Source organism: Dreissena polymorpha, chromosome 4 (assembly GCF_020536995.1).
Source record: "Dreissena polymorpha isolate Duluth1 chromosome 4, UMN_Dpol_1.0, whole genome shotgun sequence".
Taxonomy (NCBI): domain Eukaryota; kingdom Metazoa; phylum Mollusca; class Bivalvia; order Myida; family Dreissenidae; genus Dreissena; species Dreissena polymorpha.
In genome coordinates this window covers 47,849,133-47,858,594 of record NC_068358.1, presented here as the reverse complement: position 1 = coordinate 47,858,594, position 9,462 = coordinate 47,849,133, and the positions used below count along the sequence as shown (strand labels likewise).

Genomic DNA, 9,462 nt, shown 5'->3' with positions numbered 1-9,462 from the left:
TTTTTTGTATCCAAAAATGTTTTTCGTACCCAAATTTTTTCGAACCAAATTTTTATTTCGTACCCATGTTTTCTCACCCAATTTTTTTTTCGTACGCAAATTTTTTCGTACCCACATTTTTTTTCGTACCTTAATATTTTATCATACCCAAATTTATTTTCGTACCCAAATTTTGTTTTGTACCTTAATATTTGATCACACCCAAATTTTTTTTCGTACCCAAATTTTTATTCGTACCCCAAAAAAAATCGTGCCTAAATTTTTTCGTACCCAATTTGTTTTCGTACCCAATATTTGTTCGTACCTTAATTTGTTTTCGTACCCAATTTTTTTTCGTACCCTAATTTGTATCGTACCCAATTTTTTTTCGTACCCAATTTTTTTCGTACCTTAATGTTTTTTCGTACCCAAATTATTTCGTACCCAAATTTTTTTCCTACCCATTTTTTTTCCTACCCAAAATATTGATTTAGCATAACTTCTTCATTTATTCACATATTAACTTCAATTTAATACTGAACATCTCTTATGACAACACGGTCTATCTCGACCGTCCGTGTGCACATTACCCAACCCGGGGCCTCACCAGCATAGGCCCCATCCAAAATTGCCTTTAATATAACATCTTTTCGGCTTGGGGATACGCGTCAGCCTCTTCCACGCCACTCCTATTGTTAACATTAAAACAAATACATGTATTAAAAATACATTAAAATTTAATTTGGTCGTAATAAATGGTAAAACGTAACACATACATGATTTATACTTAATATAAATAATACATTGTTTTGCTTTGAAAACTGGATACTAAAATATTTACAACAAACCACGTAAAATGCATTGGCAGATATCCATTTCATCGTTAGTCCTATACATACAAATTAGTGAGTCTATTGGCATTCAAGACTGAAATATGTGAAGCGTTTCCCATTCGCACTGCATCTCCGAAGGCAAACTATTGCAGAGGCGTATCCAGAAATTTTTTAGAGGGGGGGGGCTCAACAGGGGAGGGTGCGGGAGGGGTGTCCCCTTCCGTCGACGATTTTTTTTTGTGAATTGGCACCTTGAAATAATGCGATTTCCTGCTATCTTATCAGCATTTTGCATGATAAAAGTGCATGTAAAACAAATAAGAACTTGAGTTCACACATCAAGTGTGACAGACACACGGACAGACAGACACACATGGGTAAATCAAATGTCTCTCAAACCACTTAAGTGGTGGGAGACATTATCTTTATAAATAACTTTTTTAACAGAGTAAGATGGGTGGACCTCCTATTTAACCATGCTGGATATCCTACTAGGTCAACTTAGGTACAACATTAAAATGTTTATGTCCATGTCCCTATGAATGGAAAGTAGGCACACAGCGGATAACCTGTTCTGACCCATTGATGATCTTAGTTTTGTCTTAACAAGTGCTTTGGCACTAATACTCCTTTCACACTCGCATGATGTAACAGGGAACACACATGATATGGACAAAACAGTGTCAATGGTGGGGTACAGCTGGGAATAACAATGTGCAACAGAGCCCTGAAGGGTAGTAGGTGGGTTGGGTACACCTTTCCACCTAGCCTGCCATATAAAGTGCAACTTAGCAGGGAGGGACTGAGGGGAAGGGAGATCATCAATGAACCATTCAAGGTCACTAGCACTGACAGGAGAGGCGCACATTTGTTCAGGTATAAACTTCAATCACATGGCTGCCTTAGTCTGCAAATCACTGAATCGGGTGTCCATTTCGTTCACAAAAGTGTTAACAAAGGGAGTCGTTAGGTTTCTGTGTAGTTTAATTCGGGTGTTGCTGCCTCGATGTTGTCACGCTTTAAGAAAATGATTTAGTTTCATATAGCAAAGCAATTCTTCATTTTTGAGTCTTTTTTAATTTTAAAAAGTATGGATGTACATCAAAGCAGTAAGCCCGATTTGTAAAAAATATAAAATAAAAAAATAATAATTGCCATTCATTAAGTGTGCAGTTGAATTTCGCTGGCAATAACTTGTTACTCAAAAGGATTATCACTCTAAAGAGCTTATACCAATTAAATTCATCAAGTTGAAAGATATTACCGAAAAAATAATTATGATTGTTCATTGCGTTCGTCTAAACTCTTTAATTGTTACAAATTGAAATATTGTTTTTCACAAGTCTCATGCAGCAGCCATTTGTAAACATTTATCTATAGCTTAAATGTGTGGATGAATTTCATTAGTTGAATGTATCTTCATCAGCCAATCAAATAGCGCAGTTTATTACTTACAGTCAATGAAGCGTTTAGCTGACGAAGGTTAGATCGTCTGTACACATGCCTGGGGGGCAAATCACACAAATCGACAGCTGTTTATGGCTTAATTAGGGACATATGACAGGAAATACACAAGTGGATTGAAACTGTAAGGGGCTCATTTTTATTAAAAATCGTGTCTAGCCAGCCAGCTGGGGGGGCTTTAGCCCCCTAGCCCCCCACCTAAATACGCCCCTGTATTGTGTACGATGCTGGTGTACGTTTTTTTCAGACGAGAACAAGAAAAAAACTTAATTCATTGACATAAAAGATAACTTTTTAAGAGTAGTTTTGTTTAACAATCCGAAACATTTACTCGTACGTTGCTAAGAAAACTTTAACCTTTTCCTACTCAGGAAATAATCTTATATTTTTTCGACATGCGTCTTTTATTATTTAGTCTCTTTTTCTTAATCGGCGTGATTTTATTTTGAACATAAAAACAATACAATTTTAGTAAAACGCAATTTACAGCAATTTACATCTTCGAAATCTTGAATTAGTTATAAAAACACGACATAAAATTGTGTGTTTAATATCTGCGTTTCATAAATTATGCATTAAGTCGCCGTTAATAGAAATAGAAAACCTCACTGTGGGCCCTATGGCAGAAAAGTGACCAGCAAAGCAGCCCCGAATAGTATATGGAGCGAACTTTTTTTGTTCAGATAAATGTAAATAGGAATAAAAATAAATAACACAATATAAGTGCCATCAATATTTATCCGTTACTACTAAAAATATGTAATGTATTAATGTGTTGTGCGCAAGTTGCCTCCCTGCGAAATTTGGACAAGAGAGAGAGAGAGAGAGAGGGGGGGGGCATATATGGCTTTAGTAAAACCTTGTTTACACTGTAGAGGCCACATTTATTGTCCAATCTTCATGAAATTTGGTCAGAAGATTGGTCTCAATGATATCTTGGATGAGTTCGAAAATAATTATGTTTGCTTGAAAAACATGGCTTCCAAGGGGCGGGGCATTTTCCTTATATGGCTATAGTAAAATCTTGTTAACACTGTAGAGGACACATTTACTGCCAGATCTTCATGAAACTTGGTCAGAAGATTCATCACGATAATATCTTGTAAGATTTACAAAATGATGCGGGTTGGTTGAAAAACATGGCTGCCAGGGGGCGGGGCATTTTTCCTTATATGGCTATTGTAAAACCTTGTTTTCACTCTAGAGGCCACATTTATTTTCCGAACTTCATGAAACTTGGTCAGAAGATTTGTCCTAATAATATCTAGTTATATTAGATGAGCGACTTTGGGCCTTTCATGCCTTCTTGTTTAATTTTCCCAATATATTGATAAAATAAACAATCTAACCCAAGTTGTTTTAGAGGTTGGATGTGTTCTCTATAGTGCTTACAAGACATTTTCTACGATTTGAAATTGTGATTGATTTTGTGAATGCACATGACCCAGATTTAAAATCGACCTACAAGTAGCTATTGTCCAGATGATCATTCTAACTTAGTTTCGTTGAGATTTGAATAAAACTATTGTTGAGTGTCTACAAGCTGAAAGATAACAGACCACAACTAAGGACATAGGGTGACCACACATCATGCTCCTGTGGGCTTAACAGTGAATATTTATTTAAATATTTGTTGTAGCAATGGTTATTATTAAGATGGTGCAGACAAAAGTTAGCTTTGAAAAATATTGTGTACAAAAAGGGAATAATTCTGCCAAATTGCAGATCGGAGAATAGGAACATGGTCATTGAAGTTTAAATTGAATTCCTGAAGTAGCAACTTAATCTAACCATAAAAATAAACAGAAACCAATAAATGACATATGTACCTGCAGTTTTATCATGGTGCACATGTGGATGAAAGTATGTCAACAGTAATGATTTTATAAGCTGTGTAAACGGTCCTTTTAGCTCACTTGGAAAATCACTAGCATAAGGTTCCGGACTGGCTGCACACTTATTGCCACTCAGTGATAAAATATAAATGACATTATTTACAGCAAAATCGAACCCATCAACCTTGATATAAATAATACACTTCTAATTGATCTTATTGAGCTTTACATACACCCTCTAATTCGCAATTTGCATTGCCGCATGGGTTGGTTAATTAATTTCTGGTTGAGTTTTGGATCATGCATTTAAGCTGAATTCGATCATAGTCACTATGATTGTTATAATGTTTGGTTCATTAGATCATTTTCGCTAAATAAACTTTTATTCAATGAACTAAAATAACTAAAAAAGAAAGTTAGAGATCCAGAAGATTTCAGCATGTCATTGTCTATCCTTATTAAACGTATTAAAGACATAAAGTTATCATAAACAAAAAAGTTCCACGGAAATACCAACCCCTTTTGCAATGTTAGTGGAAACAGATGATGTTTTGAATAGGCCTAAAATGAATTTTTTAAAGTTGGTTTACATACACTTATGAACTTCTCAAAACAATATATAGCTGTAGTATAGAGTGTACATGTTCATATGATCAATAATATAATGGTACAACAAACTATTACACATACAACATACCGTATGTGAGAAAGCTTTATTTTATTGTAACTTTTTGTCTGCATGCTCTAACCAAATTATTCTCATCTAACAAAAACAAGTTTTACCGGAGAAGTTAATATCTACATATCTCTAAATAATAGGCATTTATTTACATGCGTACGATAAAACTATAAATAATAGAAAAGGATAAAACAATGACTGTTTGTAAAACATGCATGTCCCCAATATGGGCTGTCAGTTGTAGTGGCAGCCATAGTGTGAATATGTTTTATTTGTTACTGTGACTTTGATCTTTGACCTAGTGACCTGAAAATAGGGGCCATCTGCCAGTCATGATCAATGTACCTATGAAGTTTCATGATCCTAGGCCTAATTATTCTTGAGTTATCATCCGGAAACCATTTTACTGTTTTGAATCACTGTGACCTTGACCTTTGACCTAGTGACCTGAAAATTAATAGGGGTCATCTGCAAGTTATGATCAATGTACCTATGAAGTTTCATGATCCTAGGCATAAGCATTCTTGAGTTATCATCCGGAAACCATTTTACTATTTTGAGTCACTGTGACCTTGACCTTTGACCTAATAACCTGAAAATCAATAGAGGTCATCTGCCAGTCATGTTCAATGTACCTTTGAAGTTTCATGATCTTAGGCGTAAGCATTCTTGACTTATCAGCCGGAAACCATTTTACTATTTCGAGTCACTGTGACCTTGAACTTTGACCTAGTGACCTGAAAATCAATAGGGGTCATCTGCCAGTCATGATCAATGTACCTATGAAGTTTCATGATCCTAGGCCTAAGCATTCTTGAGTTATCATCTGGAAACCATCTGGTGGACGGACGAACCGACCAACAGATTGACGGACCGACATGTGCAAAACAATATACCCCCTCTTCTTCGAAGGTGGGCATAATAAATAAGTGTTTTCAATCTAACAAGTTCTAAACAAAAACAGCATTCGGTATAAACATGTAGACTAAAATTATGTATGTATGTTTAAGTGTACTTAAGTAAGTTGATAATGTAGAAAATCTCTGATAATGTTTTTAGTTTCAAAGGTTTAAAATTTAAAGATGAAAGCGTTCACAGCCAGATCATGTCGACTGTTCCACTTGTTTTAACATTGCTAAGATGGCAATCCGTAGCCCTTCTGCCATCTCGTGTACTGTATATGGCGTGTTCAAGGGAGGCACATGCACAAACGCGCACCTGTTGCGGTCTATATGTAGCGATGAGTAGAAAGAAAAATCACAAAGGTATCTGAAACGGTAAAGTATGGAGCTGCAGACACTAAAAATGTTACCTTTATTGTAATCAGTCAGAAGTTAATTGCTGCTTACCATTTGCGATGTAACGTTATTGTAGCAAATAATCGAGAAGTAAACTGCCAAGCAACAGCCTTACATCCAAATTACAATATATTTCAATTTCAATAAAATTGTTTGAAATTAATTCATTACCAGCGGTTCCAGCCATAAATAAAAGAGAAGAAACACAGGAGAGAGCTTGACCACGTACAGACAATAATTATTATGATATAACAGTAATGTAACGAATATACATTTAGTAAGATAAATCTAATATACAAATCATTGCCCATATTGAATCACAATAAAATGTGATAAATTGCATTATGATTTAAAAATGATAATAACCTTCCTGCGTCATTTGATATAACGGCTTTAACTTTGATGTTAGCTTCATTCAGTTCTTGGCAGACGAGAGCCATATTTATACCAGACGTGATGCAATCGTCTGCACCATCAACACAACACATGCTGTCTGCTGGGCATCCATCTACATCCAGTCTGTGGTATCCCGTGTTGCGTGCCGTCTGCTCTAGTGTTAGCTCACGTGCAGAACCAGATACGCCTACGTGAACCACAAGCTATTAAAACAACAGCTATCAAAATTAGTCATAAAAACAACATCAGTTCCGTTTTCTGTGGCCATCTTCCAAAATAATGTTCAAATTTACGCCATTGTGGTTTGGATTAAATGCTATTGACAGAAGAAAAAAAGGAGCAGCATACGTCTTCAATAGTAAACGCATCTTGCAAGTTATCATGAAGACCAGTTACACAAGAAGCTTAACACAATGGTTTTCACACTGTATTAGACCAACGTTTATATATTAGTGTAATATAACCATGTATGATGGTTTGCAATATAACATCTTAAATCATGTATGCTAAAATATAAATTAACAACAATTTGCTCTTACATCCGGCTTGTGATCAGCCCATATTTCCGGAACTTTCTTCTTCACAGTTGTGTAAACCACAGGTAGCTCATGAACAAATAGCCTGATGTCATCGCCAAGCGTCATCTCTTGAAGACATTTAACGCATTCCCAGCTGGCATTGACTGTGTGGTCTCCGAAAGGGCCAAACCCTATAAGTTTAAAATAACATTTGCAGTTGTATGCGATGCTATTATGTCCTAATAAAAATGTTTTAACTGAAAGGTAAATTAAGTGTTCTTCATAGAACTGTACTGGCTCTAGGAATACCCAGAACAAAAACAAGAAAGATCAGAAAATGTTTATGTTAAAATTAGAAGCAGTACTCTTTTGAAGTAACTCTGCCTTAGCTTTCACCAAGGTGCCTGTACCAAGTGACATTTTTGGCTATGTGTGGGACAATCGGATGTCAACAATCCATCGCTTCAGGTAAAGTTTTTAATAATCTCTTCATTAATTCAAAACCATTTTCAAAAAAACAAAGACGAGAGCCCGGTCATTGTAAAAAAACACAACTGTGTTAAGTTTGCGCAAAATTTATTTAGTATTTTTTCCAAAAAATGCAACCGCGCATTTGAAAAGACACGAATAGAAATGCTATGTGTGGTATATTTTTTATTCAATCAACAAAAAAGTTCATTATAATATTGTTGAAGGTTTAAAAAATAGGGCGGACATTGTAATTCTTCATAGAGAAGCTACATACATTGTATGTTTGCACAAATACTTCTGATTCGGAGTGTGTGCTTAAAAATGCAATAATGCTATGTGTGGGACACGTTTTTGAAATGCTATGTGTGGTATTCAAACAAAACTATAGAATCGAAAGAGTGACATAAACATCAATAATAGTTTAAGTCTGTCTAAATAACAAAAGTTGGTCAATAAAACATTGTTGGTACTGTTTTGCATGCTTTAAATATGATAATCACGACGTTCATGTTACTCAAAATTATCATGATTGTCGATAATTTATATTCATATTTTTTACTTGTAGAATGCCATTTGTTTGGGAACAGTGTGGTAGAGAGGTCAAAACACAGTCGTGAATCTCCAAACACAAAGCCACCCACGCACGGGAAGGAAAATATTTCTGTTGCGGCAAACCTTTTCTTGTGAGTTTCTATAAAATTGATTATTACAAAATGTTAAATTTTCAGTTAATTGTTACTTCCAACTAAAGCACTTGTTTAATACAAAAAAACGTAAGGATTGTTTGTGCAAGGTGTCATGTGAATATAAGTGTAACAAAATTACAAAAAGTGTTTCTGAACTTTATAATGGTTGTGTGCTTTTTATCAGGAATGTGTAAACATATAAGACCGTAACGAGAGTTATTAAATAAGCATAAAGAGATAATACAGCATTATTTAAACAAATAGACAAAAGGATCAATAACTTCTTTTTCTGTAAAATCATGTATTCCAGTGTTTTTTTCACTTATAGGGGAATGGTGGCGGGGCCCGTCCAATGGGGAAAAAATGCGTCTTTTTTTAGGAAAAGGTGAAAATTAAAAATTCACTTGTTTATATGTAATGTTATTTATTATATTAATACACATGTTTGTCCTTTTTCTTAAAATTAAAAAAATATATATCAATGATATTTTCAACATTAGTTTCAGTCAGTTCAGCCATCATGCACAGTCTCAGTTTTCTTAGCCATTTTGAGTCTAATTGGGATCTTTTAAATCAATAAAATGGCAAATTTGAGCATTTTTATCAATAAAATGGACCAAATTGGAATGATTTTATCAACAGATATTGACACAATATAGATACATCAGGCCTTTTCTTGACCATTTTGGGAGAAAAATGCAATTAATGAGAAAAGTCCACTGATTTGGGAAAAACTATTTAATACAACTCTTTAAAATAATTCAAAATAATATAATTATAGTTATATACTTTGTTAAATGTTTATGAAATAAATTTGAAATATATTTATCATGAGACAGTTCTTTCTAAAAAAAAAATAAAAAAAAAAAATAAAAAAAATTGCCATACAATTTTTTAAAAAACACTGTATTCGTATCTAAATCCTATTGAGCTATCTTATATGTCACGCATGACAAATATTTATTTATTTTTTTAAGTTTTACAGTTTATTGCATGTGTATTTTGTTCTTTTCAGGGAGATTAAAGTATTTTTGGAAGCGCTGCACCTTCAAGAGACGTACTGATATCTTGATCAATGAAAAGTTGTCATTTATAGTTAATGTTCAAAAGTTTAAAAGACTGTTTGTTTTGTTACCAGATGGTGCAAGTATTGCAGTGAAAGAAAACAATGAAAGTAAACATTAAATACACATTTGACAATTCAACAAATTGAACAACATGTATTGTTTATTACTTAGTGCGGTGGTAACAAGATCTTGCAGCCCCTTTCATGACCGGGTCGAATGAGTATTTTCATTAAACA

At 34.3% G+C, this 9,462-nt stretch overlaps 1 protein-coding gene across 2 annotated transcripts in view; it reads right to left on the bottom strand.

Moving 5' to 3' along the window:
- Positions 1-9,462, bottom strand: part of LOC127880130 (pyroglutamyl-peptidase 1-like) — a 483,820-nt gene that overhangs the window by 465,547 nt on the left and 8,811 nt on the right. The window contains exons 3-5 of one of the 2 annotated variants that reach the window (XR_008049430.1): positions 7,024-7,193; positions 6,455-6,687; positions 5,528-6,059 (exon numbers count right to left, since the gene is read on the bottom strand). Coding sequence is in view for 1 of the 2 variants with exons in the window: in XM_052427370.1 (XP_052283330.1) it covers positions 5,894-6,059; positions 6,455-6,687; positions 7,024-7,193 (569 nt within the window). In the remaining variant the exon portion in view is untranslated. Of the gene's footprint in view, positions 1-2,996; positions 6,060-6,454; positions 6,688-7,023; positions 7,194-9,462 lie in introns of those variants that run through there. The other variant, XM_052427370.1, reaches the window with a different exon arrangement.